The sequence below is a fragment of the Natrix helvetica genome (assembly GCF_964273705.1).
Source record: "Natrix helvetica genome assembly, chromosome: 2".
Classification (NCBI taxonomy): domain Eukaryota; kingdom Metazoa; phylum Chordata; class Lepidosauria; order Squamata; family Natricidae; genus Natrix; species Natrix helvetica.
The window spans coordinates 55684429-55699935 of record NC_138552.1 but is presented as its reverse complement, the minus strand read 5'-3'; the positions used below and the strand labels follow the sequence as shown (position 1 = coordinate 55699935).

At 39.5% G+C, this 15507-nt stretch overlaps 2 protein-coding genes across 2 annotated transcripts in view; one reads left to right on the top strand and one right to left on the bottom strand.

The window, feature by feature from the left end:
- Nucleotides 1-5077, bottom strand: part of DMXL1 (Dmx like 1) — an 85373-nt gene extending 80296 nt beyond the window's left edge. The window contains exon 1 of the mRNA XM_081942631.1: nucleotides 4765-5077. Coding sequence (XP_081798757.1) covers nucleotides 4765-4851 — 87 coding nt within the window. The 5' untranslated portion in view covers nucleotides 4852-5077. The remainder of the gene's footprint in view (nucleotides 1-4764) is intronic.
- Nucleotides 5078-7033: 1956 nt separating this feature from the next.
- DTWD2 (DTW domain containing 2) overlaps nucleotides 7034-15507 on the top strand; it is an 83944-nt gene continuing 75470 nt past the window's right edge. Inside the window, exon 1 of the mRNA XM_081941156.1 lies at nucleotides 7034-7945. Coding sequence (XP_081797282.1) covers nucleotides 7773-7945 — 173 coding nt within the window. The 5' untranslated portion in view covers nucleotides 7034-7772. The remainder of the gene's footprint in view (nucleotides 7946-15507) is intronic.

Below are 15507 nucleotides of genomic sequence, written 5' to 3'. Positions count from 1 at the left end.
GCCCTGAGCTTACAATGGTCATGATGTGATCTACAGTTTGACGTGGGTTACCCCAGTCATTAGCCCTAGGACTGGTATGCTCCTGTTTAATCCATTCAAGGTGATTAATGGCCTTTGATGGGCTTCAAAGGCATATTGGGATTTTTCCTGGGTAGCTGGTGGTCAGTTCCACCTGAGACCTTAAACTTTACCTGAAACAGATATGGATAGGAATCTTGAATCAGATTGTGCTCATATGGCTTTACCATATTCATCAATCCCATGGGGCTTCCTGGTGGGAGGAGCGCAGGGTGGTAGTGTGCAGGCATGCCACACCCATAATGCAATGCACAAACCCCCCAGTGCACATGCGCGCACTACAGGCGCGACCCCCATTTTTTGCACGCTTTTCTTGCCCTTCCCAGGCTCCAGGGGCTTTATAGGAAACAGCCTCCCCCACCCCCCTGGAAGCCCTCTGGAGGCTTGGGGGACCTTCAGGACGCTTCCCTGAAGCCTCTGGAGCAGTCAAAACGACCCTCCGAGCAAACCAGAAGTCCGTTCCTGAACTTTCTTTTTGCCCGTAGGGCTGGTGTTTTGCGCTCTGGAGGCTTCAGGGAAGCTCATGAAGCCTCCGGAGGGCCTCCGGGGTGGCGGGGAAGGCTCTTTTCACCCTCCCCAGGCTCCTATAAAGGCTCTGGAACCTGGAGAGGGTGAAAAATGGCTTTAAAAAGGGTGAACTCAGCTGGCTAGCGTACAAATGCGCGCTGGCCAGCTGACAGGGCAGCGCCTCACGTGCCCTGACAAATGGCTCCATGTGCCACCTGTGGCCCGCGTGCCATAGGTTCGCCATCACTGGCTTAGGAAATGAAACTACAAAAGAGATGTCTAGATCATCACTGGAAGATGATGAACAAAATCAGCCAGAGATGTAAACTCCCCACTTAAGGATTACATTGTGGCAATAAGAGCAGCTAAACAAGGTACCCCACAAGTGAGGCTTTCTAGACATAATCTTTCTCCTCTGACTGGAACTAACTTCTAAGAGAGGTGAATCACTGAAGGATAGTGCCTTGCACTCCTGATTCCCATAACCAGTCAGAAGGTTACTGTAGTCAGACAGTATCAAAAGCTGACAAAAGTTCAAGGAACATCAGGATAGATGCACCCCTCCCCATCCTAGCTCTGACAAAGATCTCTAACCAACCTTCACTAGAAAGATTGAAAACTGACAGATAATTCTCCAACAGAAAAGGGTTGAATCATGACCTCTTGAGGAGGAAGCATACCACCACTTCCTTTAAGTCTCATGGGATCACCACTTGTCTCAGGGTCAAAAGGACTGTGTGAATTCATTCCATTGTTACCTTCTGGCTGTTTTAGTAACCCAGGTGTGGCCAAAATCTAATAAATAGGTAGCTGGACTGACAAAGGATCTTTTCCATTTCCTTGGGCATAACACAATCATAATGTAGTTAATATTACAAGACTATTCCTTGGCAATTCAATAGCACTTAACTAATTAGATTCCAATCTTTGAGAGACCATGAGGAACTCTGCTGGACAGCAATATTCCTCAGCACAATCCTGGAAATATTCCTATGGATCTTATTCCTTCAATAGGGAGTAGTTCTTCCTTAAGAGGACTGCTGGGCAGCTATAGAGAAATGCAATAAGAGTGGAGAAATAGCAATGTTTTGCCATCCTTATTGCACTGATATAAGTCTGAATATAGGCTCTCATTTGTGCTTGGTCAGATTCACTCATTGTCTTTCTGCAACACTGCTCTAGACATTGTTTCTGGTGTTTCATCTCTTGGAGCTCCAGAAAACTATAGAGCACCCAAAGATCAGCACACAGAGAAAGAAGCATAGCAGCAATCCAGTCCACGGCCGCCCCCACATGCCAATCCAGGCTTCTTCCAAGGTCACTGCTGCAGTGCTAATATATGAACATCTCCAGTATATTTAGCCCCTTTAAACTATTACATTTCAAAAAATATTGAGATCTTCAGCAATTTAGACCAGTTCTATATTAAAGATACATATAGTATTCATATAGTAATTCTCAGTTGAGGTGATAGCTGACTATACTGAATTTACCACCTTCCTCATCTTCCTTGATTTAATTATCTTACTGAAGTATTAAATCTATTATCTTGCCTTGCAATATTCCCTTTTTTGGGGTGTAAGAAATTTATCAGAATGAAGAAAATAGAAAGACACAACAGAACCTCCATCTACAAGAAGAGAATGCCCTCCAAGGAACATGAAACAAAAATGTGATTTCTGAGGTAAAAGCTTCCTTGTATTCTCATCAACTATCATTGTTGACATTAAATATTCTTGGATTATTTGGTAAACAATACATATGCTTAGCTTGTAAAATTCTGGTTCTTCAAGGTCTGTCAAGTTCTTCGCTGCTTGAAAAATGCAAGATGATGCCATGATAAAGACCTGATAAAGCATTCTTAACACTCTTTCCAAAGCACAAGGTCCCACTTTCAATTCCTATATATAGTAATATATATAAAATTTAGAGATAAATGGGAATTAACATATAATGGCTGCTACCATCTAATTTCACTCTAAGAGGAATAATTTCAACAGTTATTCTTTCTACATAGCCGATATTTAATGTAACATACAAAAATAATTGCTGTATATCCTATACAAGCAATATTCTTGCATTACTAATGAATTATTTCACTACCGGATATAATTTCATAAAGAAGCAAATTAAGACTTTTAAATGAAATCTTATGTAAGAAACACTTATAGTTCTAGTAGCCATGTCTTTTCGTCACCGAACAAATAACTCCCTAATAAATTCCAATTCCACAATTTTTCAGTGAGATTAGTATATACTGTACAGACGATACATGATTTTGTGCTGTCCTTTAAGATCATTAGTTCAGAATAAATGGTACATTTTTGTAACACCTCCCCTGCAAAAAGTGCAGTGGCTACCAGTAGGCTTATGGGTGTTATTCAAATAGTTGATTCATATATACAAAGTCCTTTAACTTAAGGTTTAGTTATCTTAGGGAACATTATTCTCCCATTATTTCTGACTATTCTGAAAATCAGACTCGGCATACTTCAAGTCTCAACCAAGAAGCAATATCATTTTATGGAAGATGGGAGATGTTGGTTGTGTCATGACACTTGCCTTTGAATCAGCATTAAATGGCACATTTTTCCTTAAACATATTTTGAAACTGAGTTTTTTTTCCAAGCTTTGAACTAAAGTAGAATTTGTAATGGCATGTGGTAATGACATTGGAAGGCAGGGGGAAGACTCATATCCAGGGCCAATGGTCAGATAAGCAGTGGCATAGCCAGCAAAAAGAACGTGGCTATGGCAAACATCTCAGAAATAATTTTTCATAGTTTCTTAGGCTATAAAGGTAACGGGGGATAAATGTACTTTCAGATTGGCAACAATCTATTAATGTATTCTTACAATATAGTAGAACTAGTACTTCTGGTTGTGCTTCTTGTCTGGACTACCTCACAATACTGACAGATGTGGGCTCCAGAGGTGGGTTGCTCCCAGTTAAGCCGGGTTGGAGCGAACCAGTAGTTGTGGCAGCAGGAGGTTCTACCCACTGCCCAGACGCTTCTGCGCATGCAGAGAATCTTCTGCGCATGCACAGAAGCGTCACACACATGAATAAAAAAATGGAAACCCACCACAGGTAGGCGCCATTTGTAAGAGCTTTTAAAAGACATTTGTTCTATTTCACATTTCATTATTTGTTTTTAATTGTTTAACACCTAGAGTCAGTTCAAGGAGTTTCATGAGCCTTAGTATGAGTTATAAATAAATAGAAATTACAAACTTAATGAAGAACCAGAAGTCAGTCTTTGGACACAAAGTCAGACCAAAATAAAATAATTGGGGTCAACAGAGAGACATTGTATTCGCAAGATGCAAGAATTCTCATATTCAATGCACTGCGCTAGATTACAATGGAATTGGGTTTAGAGATTGCAGTGGGAAACATACTGTGTGAGATCAGATCAGTATGTTAAGCGGTAATATGATTTACTGGGTTGGACATTATAGAAGATTATAGAATAACAGAGTTGGAAGGGACCTCGGAAGTCTTCTAGTCCAACCCCTTACTTAGGCAGGAAACCCTACTACTGTTCCTTAACCTAGGCTTGGGGCTTAAGCATACTGTGAATGTAACTAGCGATTCACAAACTAGTCAGATAATTTAGCCTAGTATTTGTGCAAAGCCGGTCTGTTTGTTTGTAATCCAAAAGGGTGTCATGTGAACCCAGAAAATGTAGTCCGAACAAATAAGCCTTCCCCTTTCTGAGTATAAGGAAGCTAAAAACAAAAGCTTGAATTATAGCACTTCTTCCTCCTCTTATATTTAAATTAGTCGCTGAGGGGTGGGGTGCGGGAGGAGTAACAATTCAGTTGTTACATTATGTCTTTGGTAAAGGCGAATTCAGGATGAATAGGAACAAAAATACTGACGAGAGAAAGGAAGACGGAGTAAGAAACCAAAAGATTAATAAAGCCTTCCCAAACTAGCCCCTTTTCTTAGTTCAGAAAGGACCAGGATTTATCTACCACCACCCCCGTTTCTAAAACTAACATGGGCGCCGACACCGACGCTATACGGACAGGTCGCACGCAGGTTAATAAGGCACCTGCTGAACCACTCGCCAACGCCATCCGGCTCCGCGCTGAGGCTGAGGCCAAACCCTGCCGGGGAGAGGACGCAGGAGGAATCCGTTAACCGGCCCCGACAGTGAGGCAGAGACTCACCGTGAAAGGGTGGCCGTCGACGTTCCCCACGGAGAAGCAGTTGTCCCCGGGGTTGACAGCCCCCGTTAGCACCTGGTGCAGGTTCATAGCGGAACCGTCCTTTTTCCGCTCCAGGCTGGCCGACCGGCCACGCAGCCGTCTGAGCCCACCGCCGAGGCTCTGCGAGCTGCTCGGCCGCTGATCAGTCTCTCAGGAGACGGAGGAGGAGGTGACGGGCGCACATAGTGTGGGGCGGGCCTCCTCACAGGCTCCTCCCCGCCATGGGCAGACCGAGACCTTCTTTCTGGCTAATCACGCAGGCGAGCTCTCCTTCCGCCTCAAGACGCCTTCCTGCGGCGGCCTCAGTCCGAGAGCCTGCGCCGAAAGCTCAAACATCGCGAGATCAATGAAAGAGTGACGTCCCTCCCCTAAACGACGAACATTTTTTGTTTTCCCTTTCTCTAACATAAACAGCCCTAGGTTGGATGACAGCACGCATGCGCTCTTTTGAAAGACGGATGGGCTCGGAGGCATGCGTAGTGTTGACACGCGGCGATATTTTACGACAGCTCTCAGCAGCCGGTGAAGGTGGCAAGAAAGCGCTATTGTGCATCTGCGTTGATACGTTTGTGCTTCTCTAGGATAAATGTCAGATTAAGGCGCGTGAAGTGGATAAAAAGTATGTGACCATAGCGGTGCTAGTTTAGTTCCATGCAGCGTGAGAACTATTAAATTTCGATAAAGTTGCAATGTTCAGAGTAAACGACCCATGAAGACATAATGTGAGAACAAATGGGATTCTCTTCCTCCTATATTGAAGTCCTATATAGGTATAAAAATAAGCCCCTTAGTTCAGTGGAGCTTATTTTTGCGGGTATAGAGGGTGTTCAGTTAGTTGGGACTGGCAGATGGGTTATGTTAAAAGTTTGCTACATTACTGAAAAACTAAATAGATGAGAATTTGTCGGATTCACAGCGCTGTTGTAAGTTTCTGTTTAGGTATTGATTTTGGACTTTCAACCCAACCCATCTCAGGGTTATTGTGGGAAAAACAGGAGGAAGCAGTATAAGGATATATTCATCACCTTGAGTTGTTTATAAACAAAAGTGGAATAAAAATCGAACATTGTACTGCAGATGCTAAAATAAAATTGAAATACTTTTTCATTTTATTTAGAACTGTGTTTTGTGTGTGGGCTGTCCATTTTCCCTAGCTAACCAACTACTATAACATAATTACATGAGCTGACGTGTGACATATTCAGAGACTATCAAGTTGATAAAAACTGGTCTATATAGTGCTGAAACAGGTAGATTTGGGAAGGAATATCTACCTACTTGTAGTTTCTGATCTTTTAGGTTGCAAGTATCTGTGCATTGTAAATGTGATTGACATATAGCTCTTGGTGGGATTCACATATCAATAGTAAGCACTATAAGCTTACAATTATGGTTACAGTTCCAGATAGTAAACTTGCCTCACTTTTACACAGTTGTGTATTACAAGGCTATGTTTAAACAGCAATATAACCCCATGGTACGACTGTTGTGAACCAAGCCAACTGGGTATATTAAGGTTAAAACCAATGTAACCTATGGTTAAAAGCCAGTTTGAGTCACCATATCTTACTAAGACATAAAAAGGAAATCACATCTTTGTTTAGTGAAGTTTGTAATTCCAAATTTATTTTATGAGGTAAATCTAGAAATTTTGAATTGTGCATATTGAGTTCTATTTAAGGAGCTTCTGAAAAGGACATTTATGGAGACATAAAAGTAACCTATGCTTTTTAATCCCCAGAACAGTATTGAAAATATTTTGTGCAGTGTAAGTGATGAAATGTGTATCATGACTTATGCAATTATAATTTAACATAGTTGTGTTAGATTTCAGACTTCTACATAATTGTGGAGTTTAGATATTAAGAGAATTTCAATTTGACAGTTCAATGCTTTGGAGTTCTACAAAAAGCATTTTGGAGAATGTAGAAAAATGATTTTAGCATCCACCTGCCATACCTTCAGATAGATGCAACTTTCCTTAGACTTGTGTTATAGTTGTGGAACTGATACTTTTTTAAAAAGCATACAAGCTTTAAGAAGATGTATACAGGTTCTACGTGTTCCATATATCAAAAGTACATCTTTGTGTCTGAATCTTAGAGGTGTTGCACAACCTTGCCGATTTCTGAAATAGTCACTACAGTAGACACAGGACTTATATGTGATTTTTTTAGTTTAATCTTATGCTACTTGACAAATAATTTTATCATCCCATAAACAAGCTTAATTTACAAAGTGTTAATACAGCTTTCTCAAATCTGGCATACAGTAAACTTGTTGGGACCTACCCAGTGATTGAGAGTTTGGGTAGTAGTAAATCCTAGTTGTCCAAGGCACCACAAACCAGGCAGCATTCTACTTCCACATGCTGTGAAACTGAATATTCGCCAATCCACTTTATGTTATTCAAATTAAAGCAAATGATTTCAGTAAACCAGTCTTGAGTAAAATCAAAGATCTGAAAGTAAACTGGGAAGATCAGTTTAATAGGGCTGCTGTATTGGGACAGATTACAAGACTGGTTTCTAAACATGACTTATCTGCAAGCATGCTTCCCTGGAACTAAACCCTTCTAACTACGTGGAGCATTGGCAAATAAACTTTTCATACTAAACAATACCGAACCGCGCCCGCACTCTTCCCCATCACACGAAACTAATAAGACTTTCCAGCTGAGCCCTCTTGCGGCCAATGACAGACCGCTTTTTTGAATCTCTTGTGGATGCCAGGAAAGGGGGAAGGCGGACACATTCTAACCACGTGTCCAAGCTTTGCTTTTGGGGCTTCTTCGGTTTCACAGCCGGTCTTTCTTCACGTGACCTTAGAGACACACATCACGAAACAGAAGTGGACCAGGCTGCCGTTTCGGCTGCTTAGAAGATTTCAAGGCAGGCTGCCTCAATTCTGCCTGCAGTCTCGAGGGATTACAGCACATAAAGCCGTCGAGTTCACTCTTCGCGGCAGCCATGGAAAAAGGGCCACGGTCGGTTGACGCGGCGGAGAACGGAGAGGAGCAGCAGCAGCAGCTTACAGCGCCTGCACCTGAGAATGCGACCGAGGGAAGCGAAGAGTGCTGCGAAGGTCTCTGGGAGCTGCCCGTGGAGCTCAGCGCGCGGAGAGCCGAATGCGGCCGCTGCGGGTGAGTGGACGAAGCTAAGCCGCCTGCTCAGTTTGGACGGTCACGTGTCGCTAAGTGTTCCCCCCCCCCGGTATTTCCCGCCCTCTGCTGGCTAAATCGTCGTAATGCACTCGTTCCCGCCTAGTCTCTGCTTGTATTCCCCCCCCCCTCCCGCCTTTGCAAACACTCTTCTCAGGGCTTTGTTCTCACTTCAGGTGTACACCATGGCCAAAGTAACCACAGTCCTCCACGTAACATAATATTACTTACATCCTACTCTGAACAGTAGCTTAATCACACGGGTTGTGGTCGTTATTCCAAAATACAGCACCCTTGCCTTAGCGCACTCCCAGGAGGACTTTGACACCTCCTGTTGTTTGAACGGACCAAGGAATGTCAGCCTTCTCTTATCTGCTTGGCTTCCTTTCGGAAGAACTTTTCGAACTAAGTTGAAGTAGATTTGCAGGAGGCACTAAACCCTAAACAATGACAGCTGGTTGATATTGAAACGCTAAGGCGGATCAGGTAATGTATTTGAGTGGATAGGAGAATACCAGGAAATCCCATATTTGTGGGCTACGTTGTTATGTAAAAGTAAATAAATTAGAGGAACACAGAAACTACTCGGATGAATTGATGAAGTTACCAGAGGATGAGCTCAATTTGAAGGAGGTTTTATAGTTACCTCATTTGTTCATTTTGTCATGTAAACGCTGGTAGCTCATGCTATCTAGCTATGGAAACATTTGATTGCTGGGAAAGGGAGAAATCAGATAATTTATTTCCTTATTTAGTTCATCTTCCTGTGTGTGTGTGTGGCAATGAATATTGAGCTTTGTGACACTATTTAGATTCCATAAAAATTCATGTCCCACAATAATTGCCTAAAAATATACTGTACATCATTCTAAATATACTGCAATGTGATTTCTGGTGTCCATCTAGTATAAATGCATCCATTATATGTTGTAGGTCCCTGATTGTTTTAGGAAGTAAACATAGTCATGCTTAAAATCATACGGTGTAGAATAATATGAGAATGTTTTCTCACATTTTGCTAAGCCATGTGATTTTAAGCATGACTGTATTTACCTCTTAAAAGCAAAATCTGCTTTTCTGCAACTTACTATCTCCACATTTGTTTGAAACTAAGTGAGTTTATAATTAACTTTCTTGAAAAATGCCCAGATGGGAAGGTGAGGTTCTGGAGAGAATGTGAACAGCTAAAGGTAACATGGGGATGCCACTTCAACTATTCACTTACTTAAGGTGACCAACTTTTTTACAATGAAAAGGAGGACAAATAAATTGGAAAAAAAATATCGTAAATAAAAAAAATATTTTATTCATTGCAACAATAATACACTAAAATATGATATATGCATAATAAAAACATTTGCAACATTTTATATTGTAATTATGCTTACATGCCTGTTAATTATTATTTAAATGAGTACTTTTCCATTGAATTAATATTTTTTGTCAATGTATCATCTTCTAACAATATATTGGAAATATCTGAACAAGAAATATCCTTCATATTGAATTTTACGGCAAGTGCTGCAGCTAGAGTATCAACATTCAATCTCGATTTCTCACTTGTCGAAAAATCATTGGCAATTGAAAAAAACTCTTTCAACTGCTGCATTAGTTCCAGGGCAGCACAACGTAAATTGAACAAGTATAAATAAATGTTCACATGGAATATGTTCATTTTTGAAATGGCTGAAAATATCCATCCGTCTTTTATCAAATTCAACATGTTGATTTTCCCATTGTATTAATTTTTCAGAATTTAAATATACATTCAGTCTTCTAATTTCTTCAAAGAGACAATTGTCATCTATTTTAATGTCTAGCATTTCTTTAGATAAAAATTCAACACAAGATTCAATATCTGTTCAATATACTTGCGATGAAGTAAAAAAAAACACCATTAAAAACTGTTTAATAAAACGTGAATTGTACTTACCTCTGTATAATTGAATATTCACTGAGAAAGAAATAATTACCATGAGTCATTCAATTGCCGACGTGCCGTGAGTCTACTGCGTGCGTATGTGCCGTGTTGTGTTTCGGTAAGAAGTAAACAAAGCCACTTGCACGCGGCGCTCTCTCTCAAGGTCTCCCGTGCGGAGCGCATGCGTCTCATAATCACGTCTTATACCGCACTATACCAAGTCTTGACGAATTGTCATGTCAAATACAAATAGGTCACATAACGCGCAACAGATTAGTCTTCAAATATCGAAAAGGAGGACATGTAGGAGGACACTTTTCGAGGGAGGACAGAACTTACAAAAGAAGGACTGTCCTCCCTAAAGGAGGACGGTTGGTCACCTTAACTTACTTGTTCATTTGTGCCATCACACTTTCTCAGGCTGACTTACTGTTGGGAAATGAGTCTAAAAAGTCCAGTCTTCTTTATAGCCGACCTGGGGATTGAGAATAAATACACAGATATTTCCAGCTGCTATTTTGGTATTACCACATAAATGTTCACTGTAGAAGGAATCATTCAAGTAGGAATCTTATAAAAACCAATCTGTAAAAAAATAAGTTTCCATGAAGGAAATACCTTGTAAAAGTTTTTACAATCCATATGTTTGATTAAAGAACTGCCATTTGCTTTTGAAGAAGACTTCCGTTTCATGAAGATAAACATGCATATCTGAAGTTAAAGAATCATAACTATCTAGAAGTGTGCATAGGGTTAGTATAACAGAATATAATTTAAATGAGATTAGCTGCTTTGGTTCATTTATCGCTCAGCATGTTGTATATACTCAGGCAACTGAATTAATTCAGTCACATTTAAATTAACATGACTTCAGATACATGGTGACCAGAAAGCTGGCATTATGAGACTGGTTTTGTCCTGTTTAGGACTTATTGCAGTGGTGGGTTCCGGATCCCGTTCCACTGGTACGGTTGGAACGGACCCAGCGGCGTCCACATGGGCGCACGCAGCACGCATGCGTCTTGCTGTCCAGCAATGCCTCCGCGAGCCTCCGCAATATTCCAGCTGCTCAGTGGAGCATCACGCAGGCATTGTACGCTCCGTGCGCGGAAGCGCCAAAGACTTTAAAGACAGGTAAGGAGGACAGGTGGGCCCTCCAGAGCACCTTACTGGAGTGGTACCCAGTGCTCTGGGATGGCTCCGGTACTTCCATAACCGGGCGTACCGCCTGCAACCCACCACTGACTTATCGGATGTTATTTTGTGAGGTCCAAGCACTTAAGGACCTTTACATTCTTTCAGAGATATTTCCTTATCAGTTTTCTCAAGAATGACATAATTTGTAATGGATTGCTTTTTAAAAAATGTTTGGATATCATATTAAGTCGTATAACATAGACAAACATCAGAGCAAAAATTTTAATGACATTTTGTATTTCATAAAATGCTTTATGACAATTTATATATCTCAAATTGTTTTATAGTTTTTGCCAAATTTCAATTCTATAAGGGCATTTACAATATGTAACAGTGTTATGTGTTTTGAAAGCTTAGAGGAAAGTGAATTGGTAGATTACATGATTTCTGAGTATGAATATGTGCAAAATTATACATAAATATGGATCATTAAATGTTACACTTCATTCCCTCATTGGATGAGGGAATAAATGGGGAACTCATCAAATTTGCAGATGATACCAAGCTGGCAGGAATAGCCAACACTCCAGAAGATAGGCTTAAGATACAGAAGGATCTTGACAAACTTGAACATTGGGCACTATCTAATAAAATGAAATTCAATGGTGAAAAGAGTAAGGTTCTACATTTAGGCAACAAAAACGGAATGCACAGGTACAGTATAGGTGATACCTTACTCAGCAGTAGTAACTGTGAAAGGGATCTTGGAGTCCTAGTGGACAACCATTTAAATATGAGCCAGCAGTGTGCAGCAGCTGCCAAAAAAGCCAACACAGTTCTAGGCTGCATCAACAGAGGGATAGAATCAAGATCACGTGAAGTGTTAATACCACTTTATAATGCCTTGGTAAGGCCACACTTGGAATACTGCATTCAGTTCTGGTCGCCACGATGTAAAAAAGATGTGGAGACTCTAGAAAGAGTGCAGAGAAGAGCAACAAAGATGATTAGGGGACTGGAGACTAAAACATATGAAGAACGGTTGCAGGAACTGGGTATGTTTAGCTTAAGAGAAAGAAGGACTAGGGGAGACATGATAGCATTATTCCAATATCTCAGAGGTTGCCACAAAGAAGAGGGAGTCAAACTATTCTCCAAAGCACCTGAGGGTAGAACAAGAAGCAATGGGTGGAAACTAATCAAGGAGAGAAGCAACTTAGAACTGAGGAGAAATTTCCTGACAGTGAGAACAATTAATCAGTGGAACAGCTTGCCTCCAGAAGTTGTGAATGCCCCAACACTGGAAGTCTTTAAGAAGATGTTGGATAGCTATCTGTCTGAAATGGTATAGGGTTTCCTGCCTAGGCAGGGGGTTGGACTAGAAGACCTCCAAGGTCCCTTCCAACTCTACTATTGTATTGTATTGTATATATAAACTTCACACTTCACATTAGTTTAATCAGTGCAAAGCATGCATTATGGAATTATTTCTGTCCACTTGTTTATTTATACAGGTAGTCTTCAACGTACAGCCATAATTTATGTTGCTAAGTGATAAATTGTTAAGTGAGTTTTGCCCCATGTTACTACTTTTCTTGCCACATTTGTTAAGTGAATCACTGCAGTTCTTAAATTAGTAACACAGCTGTTAAGTGAATCTTGTTTCCCCATTGACTGCTTGTCAGAATGTTGCAAAAAGGGTTCACATGATTCCAGGACACTGCAATCGTCATAAGTGTGAGTCAGTTGCCAAGCATATGAATTTTGATCACATGGACATAGGGATGCTAAGTCACTTTTTTCAGTGCTGTTGTAACTTTGAACAGTCACTAAATGAACTGTTGTAAATCGAGGACTATCTAATCTATACTATATTTGTCTCTCTGCTAAAGGAGATTGCTCTTGTATATTTTGCAATGTTAATTGCACAGATTCAAATAACTTAATAGTCTAACAACAGTTCGGTTCTTATTTGAAACAAATGTGATAATCTTAGTTACCTTGACACTAGTGCTTTTCCTAGGTAATTACATTTTTGTTTAAGACAAGTTTGCATTTAACTGGAGTCAATATTATACTGAAAGACATGTAATAGCAATTGTAGTTGGTATGCCTTGATGATCCTGTACTGCCATCTAGTGAACAGTTGTATACTTGAACAAAATTTTGTAATAACTTGTCTCCCTTTTGCCTATATTGTATATATTACTCAATGTAGTAAGTGAATGTTTGGAATATCTTAATTCAAGGGTGTTTGCTAAATTCATTTAAATACTGAGATATTTTAATATACCCTTTTCAGTCTTGTAAACTACTTCAAATTTGTAGGTGGCATAAACTAATGAATACAAGTGCATATCAAATCAAAATTGCACCTGTCTCTAAAATTGCACCTGTCTCCACTCATAGAATGCCTGGGAAAATGTGCTTGTCAACACTTGTTTGATAAGGATCTTTAAGACTATTTCTGAGAATGAGGTTGCCATTAAAAATGGAAGAAAGAGGCAGTTATTCACCTTCTGTAGGAAGTACACAAGGCAACCATGTTTCATTTTAAAATGCTGCAGTACACGGCATTCAAGATGCCACCCAGCCAGGAATTGGTGTTCCCTTACCTCAATGCTCAGCATTCCATCGTTGCTTTATATTTTTGCAAATGTCAGGGTTTCTTTGCACATATTCATCATTTCAGCTTGTTTCTTAGTAGCCCCATTTTTATTATTAAGTTGAATTCTGCTTTTTATAGGATTTATGTTTAATTAAAAAAAATGTTACTGAAACTAGGTTATAGTACAGTAATGCACCTACAATAACACTCAAGTGAAAGAAAGCATAAAAGCATAATTTCAGTAAAATAGGGCAAACTCTTGCTGGGGAAAATAGTATTTCAAATCACTTAGTCCTAAATCATGTTTTAAATATCATAATCGTGTCTTTGAGTTGTATTCATTGTATTAGGTACATATAAATTAACATTTTATCAACAGAAGGCTAACAACCTTTAAATCATACAGTATTCGGAAACCACAGTCTTGTATTGTTCACAGCCTGCATTTAGGGAACATAGTATACTGAAATAATTGAACAGCCATTTGTTTTCCTGCATAATTTAGAGCACTGTAAGAATTTTAAAGCCTTGAATTATTAAAGATTGCAATATTTTAAAGATTCCCTTTTCTCATGCAAAGCACCCATCTATTGAAATCACCAGAGACTCCCCCATGTATGACTATAACCTCTGATATACTTTTTGATGGGACTAGAACAATACTTTCTGGAAACTCAGCCAAATAACTAGAATTCCTTTCTAAGGGAAATCCTTCCCATTAAAATAATTGTTCTTTTATTTCAGGAAGACCTGTTTCTCCTGCTGTTTTATTCTTGATAGTCTTAATTCTGTATGTTTTTTTTACTATTATGAAGCACTAGGAACTTTGTGGAGCATTGGCAGGAAGTTTTAAATAATATATAAGCCCAAGGGTCAAAAATTAATAAGAATATTAGGTTGGGGCATCAAATTCAGCTGGGTAAACTGTTCAGGTAATATGCACTTTTGTTTTAAGCAAATGCATTATTTATAGAATTGACGCCGGGTATGGAAATATGTGCATACATAGGAAAATGTAACTACACAAATATGGAAATGTATTTACCAGGAGGACAATATGGTATCTCAAGGAAGGAATTACAAAAATACTTATATTGAAAAAGCTCTTCATAGTAACCAAGATCTAATGTTAGAACATTTATTAGAGCAATTCAGTGTTTTCTGTCCAAAGATAAAAGAGTGCAGGTGGCATGAATGTAACAGCTGACAGCAACTCCTAAAACAAAATGCATCTTCTCCCTAGTTTTTCAATCTCCAAGAAAGAAAGTGTTTCTTTACGGAATTGCTAACTAGTTTTAAATTTACACCCCTGTGTATGTATTCCAAAACATCTTTTTGCCTTTGAATCAGAACCACTGCATAGCCCTAATGTTTAACCAATATCGATGTCTGTAATTCTACACTGTATAGGCTAAAACTATAGAAAAGGGCCTTTATTCTCTGAAGTGTGGATGATCTGAAATATATTTGGAGGGCTAACCTAATATTTCAGACATGATAATTTCTATCATAATCTAGCAGGGAATTTTGAAAGATGCAGTATCAGATAAGGGCATTATGCTGAGTAGGCCGGGTTCAAAATATGTCTCTTAACATGCAGGGCATTAATTTGTCCTTAATCAAAGCCAAGGCAGATTTTATAAATAAATTTAGTAAATTATGTTGGTACTCATGGTTATGACTGACATGAGGTAAAAATAGCAAGGCTGGTGCACGTATATCTGAAGCACAAAGTATATATCTGAAGCAGAAAGAAAGCATTGTTATAGGAAGTTTACAGGTCATGACCAGATTGATATGTATGCCTTTATATTGTTCTGATGTATTAAGCTTCATACTTCACTCATTTCATAGCTACTGGGCACAAAGCAATTACAT